A 16,179-nucleotide genomic window follows, 5' to 3' on the forward strand; every position below is an offset into this window, starting at 1 on the left:
CGGAGTCCTTTTCCGATACGGTATACAGTGCACGTGCGGCCGGCAGGCCGAGCATGCAGCGCATCGCAGCGAACGAAGATCGAGAGCTTCGGACTGTGAGATGTAATGTGTGCGCTTCAGCAAGCAGACTAGCAGTACCCGTAGATAGAAGAAACGAGAGTGTTCATTGGTCGAACTTTTTCATTGTCCGTAAAATGAGCCAATAAAAAAGAGTTGCACAAAAGCAGTTGTTCGCGGCCATTTCAAAGCTTGATCAAAGAGACTCACTGGCTATTTTTTTTGTCATCATAGCCGGGGACATAGCTCTCGAAATCCTCTTCGAATGAATGAAATTTCGCGTAGCCGGATTTGCCAAATAAAATTGACAATTTGATTGATCGACGATGGTAAGTAAGATCTGTCTGACTCTGTCTCTGAGTTAGGAGCGCCGGAAAGCGAAGCGCTTCGGAAGTTCGGGGGCCGGCGCTCCCTGGCCTTGCCTGGGTTAACTCTGAGTTCACCCAGGGGGCTCCCGACCGCCCGGGGCCTGTTGCATGAAATGGTCTTTCGTAGAACCATTCTATGTAAGAACGAGATATCGCTCAACTGTTTCACAAAGCCGATTTGGGCGATACGAAGAATGGTCCTTGGAAAGACACCTCCAGACATGTCCTACGTAGGCATGATCTTCTTTGCACACCGCCTGCCACCGCACCGTCGGCATTGAGAGAAAATGCGTTTACGCCTTACGGCAAGCCACACTGACATATCACGGGTGGTTGATGATGCATTTTATCTGGAATGGCGCCAAGTTATTTTTATTTGGGGGCTAGTTGTCATCAATTTCACGTCGACAAGAAGACCAAAACGGATGTCATTTTAACTTCTCCGGGGGTAATGTAGGCCCAAATATTTTTTTAAAATATGTCTTCGTTTATTCTCCCTCCGTCCTATCCCCACCCCTTTTCCACTAAAAAAATAAACTTGAACTATCGAAATGGGCGGCACTATCTCTCTGACCCCTCATGCTTTCTCATTATAGATAATTGAAAAACATGAAAGACTTCTTTAAAAGAAATTTTGTAAGGAAAAAATACATGTTCATAACGTTAAGCAAAAAAAAAACAATACAAAACTAAAATGCTAAACATCTAAATCATTTATTTATTTCTATTTAATTTTCATTATGATTATTATTTTTTGATGAGATTAATTTTAATCAATGAAAATTAATTCTTGGATTTGGGATAACTTGAGATGTGAAACAATGAAACAAAACAAAAACCTGCATGCAGTATCAAAATAGCTAATAAAAATTTAAGATACAGATTAGGCCTATAAACGAATCCATCACATGAAGATAAGTTCATCAAAGAAAATAAAGTCCATACGAAGAGGCGCATTTTAAATCATAGGGTAGGCCCCCTTTCGGCTCCTATGTCATGTTAAAAGAATCACGGTAGTCTCTACTCCTTAACTTTGAAATGTTGAACATATATATATATTGTATATTCTTAAACCTTATATTATATAAACTTCCATAAATCAAGTGATCAACTTTAAATATGACCAACGTTTGTGATCGTTGTAATTTTTAGCATTTTTTCTGTTAATAGTATTTTCTCCATTGCGGATTGCACAACTTTTTCTGTGTTTTGATTATTATTGCAAAGCACTACTTTATTCACTTGGAAATGTTTGCAGGAATGTTCATATTTTCCTTCTCTTCAACTGAGGTATGTTTATACTCTAATTACTCACATTTGTATTTCTTGCGTTATATCTGACAAATAAAATTAATTATATTTTTCACACGCAGCCTCTCATATTTTCCCCTTTAGTCTCATACAATCAGACACTGTTGATTTTGTTTACTCCATTCAAACCCCATTTTTACTCAACAAATAACATATTAACGCATAATTTGCTAAATCATAATCATACATAAGTATTCTATAAGAAATACAGAATATTGAACTAATAAAATGTCGAAACTACTTAGTTAAATAAATTTTTATATCGGACAAGGGTCTCTTTCGTTGAAATATCAATGAAAGGTGTCTCTAAAAGGACACCATGTTCTAAATAAGTGAAATAATGAAAAATTCGATTTTATTCAGTTATGTTTGTGAATCTTTCAGGCTTTTTTCTCTTTTTACCTCATAAACTAAGCTCCATACTTAAATTCTAAAATCAGTAATAAATAAAACATCATTTGATCTCCTTTTATTGAAATAAATGATTTTATGAAAAGTCGTCATTCTGAAATAAAAGGTTCAGGTGACGATGAAGACTGAATATTTTTCCGATACTATCGATATCAAACGATGTCGTGGACTTGGAAGACAAAATTGCCTTCGTGAAACGGAAAGCGCTGATTTGTCGCCAATCTTCCTATCTCGGAAGAATGGTCCTAGGACGTTCCTACGTATCGCTCATCTCGTCATGCAACAGGCCCCAGGGGCCCGGGCCGTTTCTCAACACCATCATAAGTCTAACTTCATGACTAAATCGGAGATAGTGAGCTACTTGTCCGCTAACCGTTTCACGAAGCCCTCTTTACCAAGATCATGAAGATCGGGTACAACAACCTCACAAAATATTTATGACACCTCCGAACCTGTCACAACTTCTTTCTTGACGTAGTGCCGTGGCATCATGTGGGTAGACTATGTCATGACATGCAAACGTGCCTAGAAATGTGAAAATTATAATCTTACGTAATCAATCAAAGATGTTGAAATTACATCAAAAAACAAGTTGGATAATGCATTCTATGATCATGGTAATACAAAGAATCTACAAAAACTGTTGGTAATAACTATGTAATACTCCACACAACCATTCATTTTGAAATAGTAAAATAATTCATTTGATAAAGATTCTACCACGTCAGGCCATCCATAAATGGACTCATATTTGTCGTTTTCAGACCCCTATTGACATTTTGATAAATTCTATCTCGAATTTACGCATAGAATTTGTCAAAAAGTAAGTTTCAGTATCTAAGATTTAAAAGAAAATTGTTAAACTATATTTTGATGATGTTTGGAATCGTAAAATACTGTATAATTATCATCATTTTACAACGAAAACCGTTATGGTTTTACTTTCGTAAACTATTAAAATTGGATATCCCGGCCCTTCCCGGGGGTACCCATCTCAGCGTCGACATGTGATTTTTTAGTCACGAGATCAATTATTCATAATTCCATTTTCTCAGCAATTGAATGCTCAAGTCTTCATGGTCTAAGTATGTATGGTGCATAATAATATACCTGTGCTGTTATTCTTAAAAGATGAAATTCCCAATTCATCACAATATTTGCAATTTTGTTATAATTTTTCTTTTTGAAAATTATACTATTTTGTGACTAAGGCTACGTCTCGTTTGCTCTTTTTACCGATAATATCGATATCAAGATATTTTAGTTAGGAAGCCTTTCGAGAAACGGGTTTAGTAAGATTGGAACTAACTCCGTGGTTGGTGGATAAAGATATGACTAACTTGTCCAGGTGTTGAGAAACGGGCCCCAGGATCGTACGTGCAATTTGGCATACTCACCTGACAAGCGTGAAGTATGGTCAAAATAATTCTCCGAATAAATAGTTTAAACAGAAATCAAGCACCACGATTACGGTATATGGATGATGGTCTAACGAGTGTAGTGGCATTTTTCTGACATCTGGGCACAGACTGGAGCCTCAAAAAACAGGTAGAAGGAGAGAACTTTTCATTTTTTGAGGTTCCAGTCTGTGCCCAGATGTCAGAAAAACTGCCACTCGTTAGACCATCATCCATATAATTGTGGTAAGTGCTTGATTTCTGTTATAACTATTTATTCGGAGAATTATTTTGACCATACTTCACGCTTGTCAGGTGAGTATGCCAAATTGCACGTACGATCCTGGGCTCCCGACCGCTACGCGGCCGGGAGCCCCCTGGCTTAAGTCTGAGTCTGCACATAGCATAGGAATAATAGGAACCCTTCTTTTTTTAACTGTAACTAGTAGTGTAAGTATCTTAGCCTAACCTAACTCTTATCTTTGAATAGAATTTCTCATTTTTGTGTATGATGGGGTGACCATAATTTGCGCACATTTTTTATATCGTCATGAAGTTGATTTTCAATCAAAAATTTCTCAGTCACGGCTCACAAAAATTAATAAAATATCATGAATAACATTGGTATTATCATTACTGGTATTACCAGTCAAACCAGGGCCAGGCAAGGTCCAAACGGAAAGCAAGATGATGATCCCAAGAAAGTCAAATTCATGAAATTTGCTTGACGGAATTGTAAAGTAGGTCACAGGTTTTATTGGAATTGCGATCTCAAAATTCCATGACGATCGACTAGTGCGCGCTCGGTGAAAAAGTGTCATAAATAAGTGTGACCTTAATGCGCACAATCGTTTTGCAAGGATTTAGAATTCAGAAAAGAAATCAAGCAGACAGAGGTACATAAGATAATTAATATATCAGAAATTCGGTTGGTATGGTAGCCTACTAGTGGATCAACCTGGTGGACTGTACTTTATTACTCTTTAACGGATGATGATGATGGATCGTATTACCGAACACTTTTCATGAGTTTGATCATATCAAACACATTCCAATAAAATTCACCAAACTTTCACCATTAATACACAAATACCTACAAAATATAAATACATCATGTACACGTAAGCCTATGCAGAAATTTTGCCAAAATTGTTTTTCATTTTTACGACATCAGCTTCCAATCGGACCTCTCTTGCAAGTGAAATTTTTGGTAATTTAAAAAAGGTATCGTATTACAGAACGTATGTTTTCCATGGGAAAAGTTGGGAAAACAACTGTTTCACGGTAGGTATGTTGAAAAGCTCCAGCTGGAACATCACTCAACTTGGAGGAAATAGAGGTCACTGATGAGCAATTTTGACCATATTTTATTGTTTTGAGGATATAAAGCCTTCGATATTGTGTTTTTGATCATTTTTGATCATTTTTTAATTCAAGTTCCCTTTGGAAGGATGTTGCAAAGGTTTGAGTGTATTTGATTATTTTCTGTTGCAAATGATGTGCGCGTTCAGTAATACAAGGCCGGTCAGTAATACAATCACTCACTATATCACATTTTACTTATTTGGAGACCTCTGCTTGCAAACTGGCGATTTCTTGATGCTTGTCGAGAAGGTTGGATTTTCTTGGAGCAGACGCAAAAGGTAACAAAATTTGCTGATTTTTTGCCAATATTTTCACAAATAGAGACCTTACTTTAAAAAAATTACTATACTGAGTAATTTGAAGTCACTCTTCCTGGTGGTGATATCAGTTTTTCAAAATGAGGTAATGCATGAATTAAAGGAGAATGAAACCATTGGAAGATAGCTTGTGTGAAAACAGAAAAATCAAAGAAACAGATCAACGAAAGTTTGAGAAAAATCGGACAAATGATGAGAAAGTTATGAGCATTTGAATATTGCAATCACTAATGCTATGGAGATAGCAAATTGGCAATGGGACAAAGATGTGTGATGTCACTTGTGAACAACTCTCCCCATTACTTTAGTATATATTTCACTTGAATTGCCTCTTTTATCACATCTATCCATAGATCATGTGTTCTTTCTACATGAGGGCATGTAATACATATTTTTTAAGAATACATCATGGATAAAGAGTTTGTATCATCATAAGAAAAAGCAAAAAGAGACATTTTGAGGGTATTTTATAGTCCACCAAAGGGAAAGTTGTTCATCAGTGACATCACACATCCTTGTCACATTGCCAATAGGAGGATCTCCATAGCGTTAGTGATTGCAATATTCAAATGCTCATAACTTTCTCATTATTTGTCTGATTTTTCTCAAACTTTCTTTATTTCTATTCTTTGATTTTTCTGTTTCTACACAAGCCTATTTGTTCCAAAGGTTTCATTCCCCTTTAAGGTCACACTACCATAATATGTGGTCAGTTCCCCCATGGCTGCGCGGTCTCCCAAGTCTGCGCACCCACGCATCTGTGCGATTCTAGTAAAAGAACATACGCAACGAGCACGAACTTTACACATGCAATTCATAGACAGGTATGTTCATTAAAAAATCTGACTCAAAATGGTGGAAAAATAGTGAATTTAGGGCGTTTTCTATGACGGCCTCAAAGTGCAGCCTTTTTCATCAAAATCCCCGAATCGTGTGCTAAGTGATAATGAATGAGTGCGTAGACATGGGGCCTACCTTTTTTTTTCAATCTGAAAATGACTGCCCGAGGTTTTCTTCAAGAATATCTTATATTTTCTTTCAATATCTTTTCAATATCTTATATTTTCTTTCATTCTTTCAATGAGAAATTTCGTACACTTTTGATAATATAAGAAACATTACTAACCAAAAGATTTTGTGAAATAAGAAGAAATTCATAATAAATCTTAACTCAAATTGTTAGGTGCGCAGACTTGGGGCTCACCATCACATAAATAATGCATGCAACAGAGTGCGTTAGTGGAATTGCAGAGCATGCGAGGTTTCTTTAGATAGGCCTACATGTAGGTGCCGCACTGCACGAGCCGCTGACAGCGAGTGCCTAGTGCAGTGTGCACCACCTGAGAAAATTAGCTTTCTATGCATTTACATTTACGCATGACAGAGCAAGTGCATTATTTGTTTTATAAAATAGCAACACAGAAACAAATATTTACGACGAATTAGGTGGTCTGTCTTTATTCTCGCCATCGTAATCACTATTACCATGTTCATGCAGACCAATATTTTCTTCATGATGACGACGGAATGCTCATTATGGATGGAATACTTGTGAAAGACGGGAGATGAAAGCACTGTGAAAAGGGTCTCTTTCATGTATGACAATACATGTGATATGAAACAAAGTAATTATCTGTTTTATCTTGCGAAATTTTAACTTTTATACCATTAAATTATCACGAAGGATCATGTACGAGGTGGTAAAAGAAAAAAGAAATGGAAAAAAAATCTTGTTTACCCCAGGACTCGAACCTGCGCCCCCGTGAAAGCAAGTCAAATGCGTTATCCATTGAGCCACGATATTCCCCATAGAGAATACACGTAAGCAATTTTGAGAATTACAAGTCCAATTTTGCAAGCGAAATACGGGCATGATCCCGGAATCTGATCAAAAAATAAAGGGCACATTTCCGAAAGCTTAGAATCTCGGCTACAACATACTAAAAGCTCAGAGAAAACTGACAAGAAACAATGGAGATATGGCTCACGAAATAGAGGAATGTCGAATCTAGTTTTAAGAAAGTCATGTCCCATAGAGATTACACGCAAAACACATGTGATATGAAAAAAGCAATTATAATCTGTTTTATCTTGCTAAATTTAAACTTTTATACCTTTTAATTATCATAAAGGATCATGTAAGAAGTGGAAAAAAGAAAAAAAAATGAAAAAAAAATCATCTTGTTCACCCCAGGACTCGAACCCGCGCCCTTTAGAAAGCAGTCAAAGCCACGATATTCCCCATAGAGAATACACGTAAGCAATTTTGAGAATTACAAGTCCAATTTTGCAAGTGAAATACGGGCATGATCCCGGCATCTGATCAAAAAATGAAGGGCACACTGACGAAAGCTTAGAATCTCAGCTACAACATACTAAAAGCTTAAAGAAAACTGACAAGAAAAAATGGAGATATGGCTCATGAAATAGAGGAATGTCGAATCTAGTTTTGAGAAAAAGTCATGTCCCATAGAGATTACACGCAAAATGAAGAAAAATGACAGGCCTCTTTTCATCGCTGTTTTACGCAATGATACGTTTCTCCAAACGAATATTCATGGTAACTTACGAGAAAGAGTACATTCTAAACTACAACGTATCAAAATCTGGGCGAAAAACGATCTATATTAAAGAAGTTACAACCAAATTTGCATAAATTTGATGACGTCATTTTTGAAAAAATGAAATTTTTAGTTTAGGCGCCATTTTGATGACGTCACAATATAATTTAGGAACAATGGTGACATGAAATCAAATCTACAACTAATACTCTATTGATATATGAAAAAAAAATTGGGAGTCAATGGACTATTTAAAGAGCTACAGTGAATTTTCAATAGGCATGTTTTTGCCCATATATGGCCTATAGTGAGAGCTCGCGCGCACACGTGCTGCAAACTTTAACGGGGGTTGATTTCGTTATTATTGGTCGTAGACGGTCGATAAAGGTATCAAATTGCTCAGAATTATATTATCAATGCAATGGTGTAAAAAAAACGGTGTTTTTGCACTGCGTTAAGGCATTACGCGCGGAATCGCGCGCGCAAAATTTTTAAATGCTTAAAATGACCTGAAACGTACTCTACTTTGGTCAAAAAGTGATTTTGAGCATTTTTAAATTTTGACGCACGCGTGCGCGCGCGTCGTGACCTCCAGGTGACCTTTCATGACATGATTGGATGACCCTTGACGTGAAGTTAATGTGATGATAATTTGATTGATAATTGATAATGGAGATATGATTGATAATGTGATTTTAAAAGATGACGTCATCATGACCTGATGACCTTCTAAAGCTTATTTTGACGTGTCCATGACAGATCCTATAGATGACATGAAATTCAATAAAATTGACCATGTCCATTTTGAGATAACTTGGCGACAAGAAAATCCGTAAAAATAAATAATAAAAATAAGAAAATTCTGACGAAATTAAGAGGTGATCTGTCAAAGACAGACCACCTAAAAAGTTACAGTACAGTTTTGTTGGACTTCTACCGCACTGGTTTGCTTGTCTGAGCGTGCAATGTCAATTTTCGTTGCGCACCTTTTGCACTGCACAAAAAAGTTGGATGTCATGTGACGTGTATTGGCCAATCGCGATGCTTGAAATAATACAGCTATTTTATAACATGATTTAACCCAGTGTAAATGCACGGTGAGCTCCTGGGCTCTGGCCCGCTTTGTGGGCTGGAGCCCCCTGGGTTACGGCCCGCAAAGCTCCGGCCCGCCAGCCCAAGCGGACCGGAGCTCCCTGGTTTAGGCCTATGCATGTGTACATGTATGCTAATAATTACTATGGTAGTGGATTGGATTACCGAACACTTTTCATGAGTTCAATCATATCAAACACATTATTCTCATAAAATTCACCAAACTTTCACCATAAATACACAATTACCTACAAAATATTAATATTACAATATGAACTGAAACAGAATAGTATGAAGCCAAGGAGTGATTTTGGTAATTGCAATTGTTTCTTACTTTTTGTACCTTCCTATGGCTTTGTGGGAATGGATTTATGTTGCACTTACGGAAGTTTTTGTTAACAGTACTAGCTTGGCTTCTAATTCACAAGACAAGTCCACAGACTTCATTACATGATTAGGCCTGCTGAGATGATATTCATCTTACCACCAGTATCTAGATGTGCTATTATAATTTCTCATAAATTCTTATATACTGTATCTTAACTATCTTTATTAAATATACAGATCTAAAACCTGAGAAGTTAAAATGGATGGTGCAAAATTGCTGAAATCTTTGAAAGATGGCCCCAATGACACCCTTGTTTCAGATGTCAAGGTAAGTACATGTACATGTACATGGCTGCCAGCAGACAGATCTAGTCAATCCATCTGATAAGTGTTAATTGGCCTTTACATGAACTGCATGCAGATGAATATAAAGTATTTATGCATAATGTACTGTAAACACATGTAGACTAGGCAATGAAATATGAGTCATTTAACAGGAGGACGGTCTGTCACACTCTCTTATTTATTTTTATGATATTTGAAGACCAATTGCATGCAAAATACAAAGTCTTTAAACATTTGATCAGTTGCAAAGATTATTTTTTTACTTTCACTTCGAAACAACAATAAGTAGCCAGGCAATTGGCAAAAATTGTTAATTTAGTCTCAAAGGTTTTGAAAAATAAGCTACAATTTGAAAGAATGATATTTTGTAGCCTGGGGACTGGTAGAAAATAATCCATAACAGCTTGGTCAAGTAGGCATGTCAAAAATTTGGCTGGCTCCTGGTACATGTATGACAGTGTGACCCAACCTCAGTATGCATGTATATTATGTCTGTTTGTAAAGTGTAATTTATCTTAAATTTCAACTCTTGATTCCATCACTTACTGTACATTGTTATGTTAAATCAAGCATAGAAATGTCCCGTTGTCTATCATCATTTCAACTTCTGATTTACTTCTTTGTCATCATTTCCCCCAAATCATTTGATCATCAACTACTCATAAATACTATTAAAATCAATATTACCACTTGTGATTTAAGTTTGTTTTCGGCAAGGACAGCAACATTTCCCTCATGCCAGGTGCTTTTTCTTTGCAAACATTGTGCCAAAGCTTATCACAAAAGTACCAGTTTAGCACATTATCTTGTTTTTGTGCTTTCAAAGAATTTGATGATAGTTTGATTCATATTTATATTTATAATGTTTTAATATTTTTAAAAACTAATAGATATATCTGGATCCACTACACAAGCTGCACAAGAACAAGTGTAAGACCAGTGATGACCTGACAAAGAAACGTGGAGGATTTGCTATGAAGATACTTCGTGGTTGTGTCGAGTCAATTACATCCCTGTCGCTTGGTTCACAACACCTGTCTTCTGTCTTGAATGTGGCACGTGCCTGCTATGAGGGGATCTGTGCTGCTAGATCACACATGGAGATAATACCACTTTCCTTGGAAAAAGTCCTGTTCCACATTGTGCTACAGCTGGTCAACAAGACATTGCTAATGGATGCTCTGTCTTTTGCAGAGTATCTTTACAGCGAGCTCATTACTTCTCGTCCACTATTTGAGACTGTTGATGGCATGGATAATGAGTATGACACTATTGCTAAACAGGCTTTCAACCAGCTTTGGAAGGCATGTGCTCAGATTGAGAAGTCAACAAAGAATTGCTCTAGGCACATTTTGGTGTTGAATGCACGACGCCAAGCACTTGCTTTCGTGATGCTGACTGATCAAGACTCTGCATGGATTGCAAATGCTGCTTTGAGAGCTGGAGTAGAGATGGAGCGATATTCCAGCAAAGATACATCAAGCTCAGAACACCTATGTCACTTTTTTACTGAAATTGCCAATGGACTCTTAACACCTTTAGAGAGAAAATTGAAATCTCAACAGTTAAAAGATGTGGCAAAGGCACTTGGTCCTGTACTTGATGTTTGTTTGCAGCAATCAAAGTATTGTACTCGCTCAGACAAATCTGAATCTGTTCTTCAAATACTGATGAGAATTCAAGCCTGTACAGAATGTAAAAAGCAGCAGTCACTTACAATAGCTTCTGCGAGAGTGGTATGTGCAATCTGTGATGTGATGAGGATATCCCTTTCCCTTGCGAAACTGAATACTGGAAATAAAGACAAATCAAAATGTATGAAATCAAAGGAATCGAAAATTGGAAGTGGGGATGTGTGGGAAGAGTTGAAGCATTCCAGTGATGTCATCGCCAAGAGCATTGAAACTTCTGATGTGGCATCACCCCTCTACCAACCTCTCGTTGATTCATTTGCTTTCTTAAGGAAGCAAGTAGAAGTTGTGATCAACAAAGAAAAGAGTCACCCTCCATCTGACTTGCATAGCTCTGCTTACCAGGCACTTTCTGTCAGTCTAGAGATCTTAGAAATCTACAAAGGGTACATCCTATCTTCCGCCCAGAGTCCAACAGATGTTTACAGGGGATTGTCTGTATCCGCTTTTACCACCCGGCTGGTCAACAAGCAGTTGAGCACCTTAAACTTCATGGCTACCCTTACCATCCAAGAACTCAATAACCTTTCATCAGGAACTCAAGGCGAAATTGTTAAGCAACAGTTTGGAAGCAGAGCAATTACTATATGCAAGAGAACCAAAGCAGTTATGGAGGATGTCTCTAAAGGTGAAGGTGGAGTCATATCTGTGAATGAGTACCGTTGCCTTGGTAAGTTTAGATTTTGATTTTAGTTCGTTTTTTTTTATTATATTGAAAGTCATATCAATTTATGCTTCTTTATGACAAAGTTTGGAAAAATAACTGCTGGTGATATTTCAAATTAAGAAAATTGTAAAGTAATTTTCAAGTAATTGTTCTAAAATCTTATTAAAATGCTGAATGCAGCTGTGCTGTGCTGACTTTATCTGTTCATATAAATTACATTTTAGCTTAATATTAAAGGTATTTCTGAAACATTTTTTCACCAGTTTTCTTATAACTGAGATGTATTGTAAGTCGTGTAGATTGCACATATGTTATATAGAGTATTATAACCCTTGATGCATCTCCTTCATGTATCTTATTGCAGGTAGCAATGCATACAATCTGGGATTTTTATGCTACAAGCAAGCATGGTATGGGTTTGCAAGTAGCCTTGTCAGACTTTCATGTGAGCAGCTTCAGCGCTGGTGTAGTACTGAACTAGGACCTGATGAACATAAAGTTCAAGAGGTAGCCATCTGCATTTGTTCTTTTCCCCCTCTCTTTACTAGGCTCAACACAACTGAGTAAACAAAATAAATCTGTTGTTACATGTTGTGAATTTGTTATAGCTTATTAAATTCTTGACCGAACAGATAGCAATGCTTGCACCTCAAAGGTAGGGTTCTAAACAATATATATAAGTGATATTACAGTTAGTGGAGAAATATATTAATTATGAATATGGTCTTATTATGTTTCACTGGAAAGGTACTGTAATGATGTGGGGATTATCATTAGGCCATTTGAAAATGACGAAAATAATACATAAGGTGGAAATCACCAATTAAAAAGTGCTAAAATGCCTTTCCGAAACATGCCTTGCATCGGTCTCTGAATTGACTCGAATTTCATGTATGATGGTACCAGAGACGTGATTGGCTCTCCCACATTTTCTTTCTTTTAAAGTCAAGTAGTCTTCATAATAGTAATTACATATAAGACTTGACAATTTAGTTCTTGCATGTAATGCATGTATTAAATGTAGATCTTAAATTTTAAATGATTAATTTATAGATAATGGAATGCCAATAAATAAACTCTGAATAATTCCTTTCAGAGGAATTATGGGATATCGCTTAGAATGTCCAAGGTCAATCATGGTCCAATGTCACAATAACCTACAGATCCAATAGCTAATTGGAATAAGACTTGGCTCATGATATGTATGAAAGCAATGATAAATTAAAGTTTTTGAAAATGTTAGAATTAAGTTCGGTATGTAATATACTTCAGACCTGGTGATAGCAAAGGTAAAATTATTAACTGAGCATACATGTAATATAGTATTCATTAGTGTTTACCCTTGTTTGATTGATGAATGATTAATGCTTTCTATGTGTCAAACAATCTCAGTTTTGGATGTTCTGAATTGTCAATGCTCTTGTAGATCCAACTTGCAAGAAAATATGAGTTACTCGTAGACTGTCAGCGGAGAGCTGGACTTCACCGTGATGCCATGACAACTGCTGCTCTCAGCTTATTGGTTATTCCTGGTCTTAAGTTTGATGATGTTAGAAGCAGGGCAGAGCAATGGGTCAAGGCAAAGAGGGATGCATTGAAGATTAATGATGATCCAGATCTTAGAAACAGGTACGTATTATTCTCTTTATTGATTCTTTTTGTATAGTAAGTGGAGAATCCGTTGTCCAGTGTATTTTTTAGACCATCATGCCAAATTTTGTAGACGATAGTTTCTCCACCATATTATTTATGTAAAGTGCTTATTGTGTCATGGTATATATTTTTACCTTTGAATATTTCAGATTAATAATGACTCTTTTTTCTTACTTTCAACAGAACACTTCTTGATGCTTGTGAAGAAATGGAGGAAGAACTTGCCCCAGAACAGTTATCAGTAGTTTCTGTTGCTCTTCATGAAGAGTTTAACGTCTACAGAGCTCAGAGGTACGCGATATCCTTGCTTTATGGTTTAAAAATTAGAAAAAAGAAAATTCATCTTTTTAGTCTTAGTCTTTTTATGATAGCCATGTGGGATTGATCTAAGTATTTTTTTTTTCAAAAAAGAATTTGTTGAAAGGTTCTCAGTATATCATACATGTTTTTGAATATTTTTTTCCTACAGTGTAAATTGTATGTGTATAGCCCAGAGCCATCATGTGATTTTTTTGTAATAATGGAAATTCAAATATATGTTGAAAGGAGCATTGACTCTTCGGATGACAGGTAAACATATATAGCAGAGAGAACCTTGTTTTTTTCAAGTTCTGTCAACTTCATTCTATAATTACTTCTACTGCCACTAGTGTCAATATATCCCTGTACAAATGGCTTTAGCTACAATAGTAAGAGGTCAAAGTATTACTTAGGACTCAGGAATTAAAGGTGATAGAAATGAAAAATATTTTCTTGAAGTTTGAACCTTAATTGCAATTGATTTCTTTTATTTTTGCAGACATGATACCTCTGTTGAGCAATATGCAGCAATTCAGGATCTCATCAGGATGTATTCTAGTGAAGGTCATGAGACGGAAAAAGCTTCTGTTCTTATACAGCTTACACAATTGCTCTATTCATCTGGTCTGGAAAGTGAAAGGTAAAGAAAAAGAGTCATTCTTCAATATAGGATGAACTAAGGAATTAGGAATGAGAGTTCTAACAGAGTGCATAGTGCATAGGGTTGTAATAAAAAAGGGTTTCTATTTTTAAAAAAAGAAGAAAAAAAATTGAGTCTTGTCATTCCAGGGGCTACAGACAAGAATTTCTACAGTGGTAGTGAATGATGCAATCTATGGGGTTTCAAAGCTTGATTTCATTAAATCAATATACTAAGTGCATGAAATATAAATTTTGGTTTAAATTTATAAAATAAAGCCCTTCTGCTTTTTTATTTTTGTTAATTGAGGAATTCTGATCAAATGCATATTAGAAAAAAATCAGTATAAAAATATTTTCTCATATGTTTTAACTGTTTTTAGAAATATTCCTTTTGTACAGTTTTTTTACATTGTTTTTTTTTTATTTTTTTTTTAATAAAAATCATTTGCAGTAATTTTCCAATCATTAACAAAAAGTGCACAAAATGATATGGATACAAATTTTAGGAATTTAGGGTCTGACATGCACTTGTTGCATAATATCATAACTGTATACCCATGCATGCATCCCAAAAATAGTTATGGACTATGGCATTGCCCTGTCGTGTTATGGATTTATTTAATTTTTTGAGGGGGCCATTAAAGTCCCCTGGGACTGGCTGTTAGAGTTAAGGTTTTCTAGCTGATTGGCTATTCTGTTTAAAGTATTTTTCTTCATCTTTACAATGCACAACATTCACCTGCTTTTATGTGTCCCTTAAAGAGTTTCACAGTCTATTTGTTAAATATTATGATGCCCATGCAACACTTCCATTTCATTTGAGCTTATTTTGAAGTGTTTTTTTCCCAGTCCAAAAAGTGAGCACAAAACTCAGATATGTTTGTAAATGAGAATATTCTTATGGCTTGATGTGCACAACTGAACAAGAGGGAAAGGAACATGGCAAAGCAATGGAGAAGGGAAGAATAAAGGGGAAGAGAGAAAGAGAACATAACAGTGGTGTTGAGAAAAAGATTTACTTAGAAGCAAATAGCGCACCACTCAAGAAATGAAAGTATACAAAAATTAGTCTAAAATTACAACACATAAGTCTACGCAGTCTTTTAAATCATGCCAACCCTGATAATGCAAAGTAAAAAAAAAAGAGGCATGTTTTGTTCATCTCAAGAAAGTATTCAATTGAATTGGTCAAAATCAGACTTCGACATGTAGTTGTATTCAACTTTCAGATTGTATTTGAAATATATTTCAAAGTCTTGTCTGTAGAGTCTAAAAATTAAAGATACAAATTGTCAAGAAAATATAATTCTTTGTTTTTTAGTTCCCCAAGGGACATCTGTATCCAGGCAATTGATCTGCTGGAAGGAATCAAACAGATGAACCTTGGTGTACACTCAGACCTCATGGCTCAAGCTAAATTCTGGCTTTACCTCTGCCAACTGGAGAGTACAATACAGGTATGTCAGTAAAAGAATGAAAATTTAGTTCAGGGTGGGGGGGGGGGGATATTTCACAAAGGGTTAGGTGCCAACGTGCTCCTAATATTTATCACCCAATCTCAAATGTATAGTATAGCATGTTCCTTGAATATGATTTGACCATTGAGGTGAAGTGTTCTATATTGCAGGGAACTGGGAATTAAAGTGCAACTTACTCATACTTTGTGTTTGTGAAA

General features: G+C 36.0%; 1 protein-coding gene across 1 annotated transcript in view; it reads left to right on the top strand.

The window, feature by feature from the left end:
* Nucleotides 1-228: 228 nt before the first annotated feature.
* The window catches only part of LOC121410595 (separin-like), a 44,358-nt gene continuing 28,407 nt past the window's right edge, over nucleotides 229-16,179 (top strand). The window contains exons 1-8 of the mRNA XM_041602784.1: nucleotides 229-386; nucleotides 9,444-9,534; nucleotides 10,442-11,912; nucleotides 12,274-12,416; nucleotides 13,336-13,538; nucleotides 13,746-13,853; nucleotides 14,362-14,502; nucleotides 15,826-15,961. Coding sequence (XP_041458718.1) covers nucleotides 9,466-9,534; nucleotides 10,442-11,912; nucleotides 12,274-12,416; nucleotides 13,336-13,538; nucleotides 13,746-13,853; nucleotides 14,362-14,502; nucleotides 15,826-15,961 — 2,271 coding nt within the window. The 5' untranslated portion in view covers nucleotides 229-386; nucleotides 9,444-9,465. The remainder of the gene's footprint in view (nucleotides 387-9,443; nucleotides 9,535-10,441; nucleotides 11,913-12,273; nucleotides 12,417-13,335; nucleotides 13,539-13,745; nucleotides 13,854-14,361; nucleotides 14,503-15,825; nucleotides 15,962-16,179) is intronic.

The sequence above is a fragment of the Lytechinus variegatus genome, chromosome 3 (genome assembly GCF_018143015.1).
Source record: "Lytechinus variegatus isolate NC3 chromosome 3, Lvar_3.0, whole genome shotgun sequence".
NCBI classification, from domain to species: domain Eukaryota; kingdom Metazoa; phylum Echinodermata; class Echinoidea; order Temnopleuroida; family Toxopneustidae; genus Lytechinus; species Lytechinus variegatus.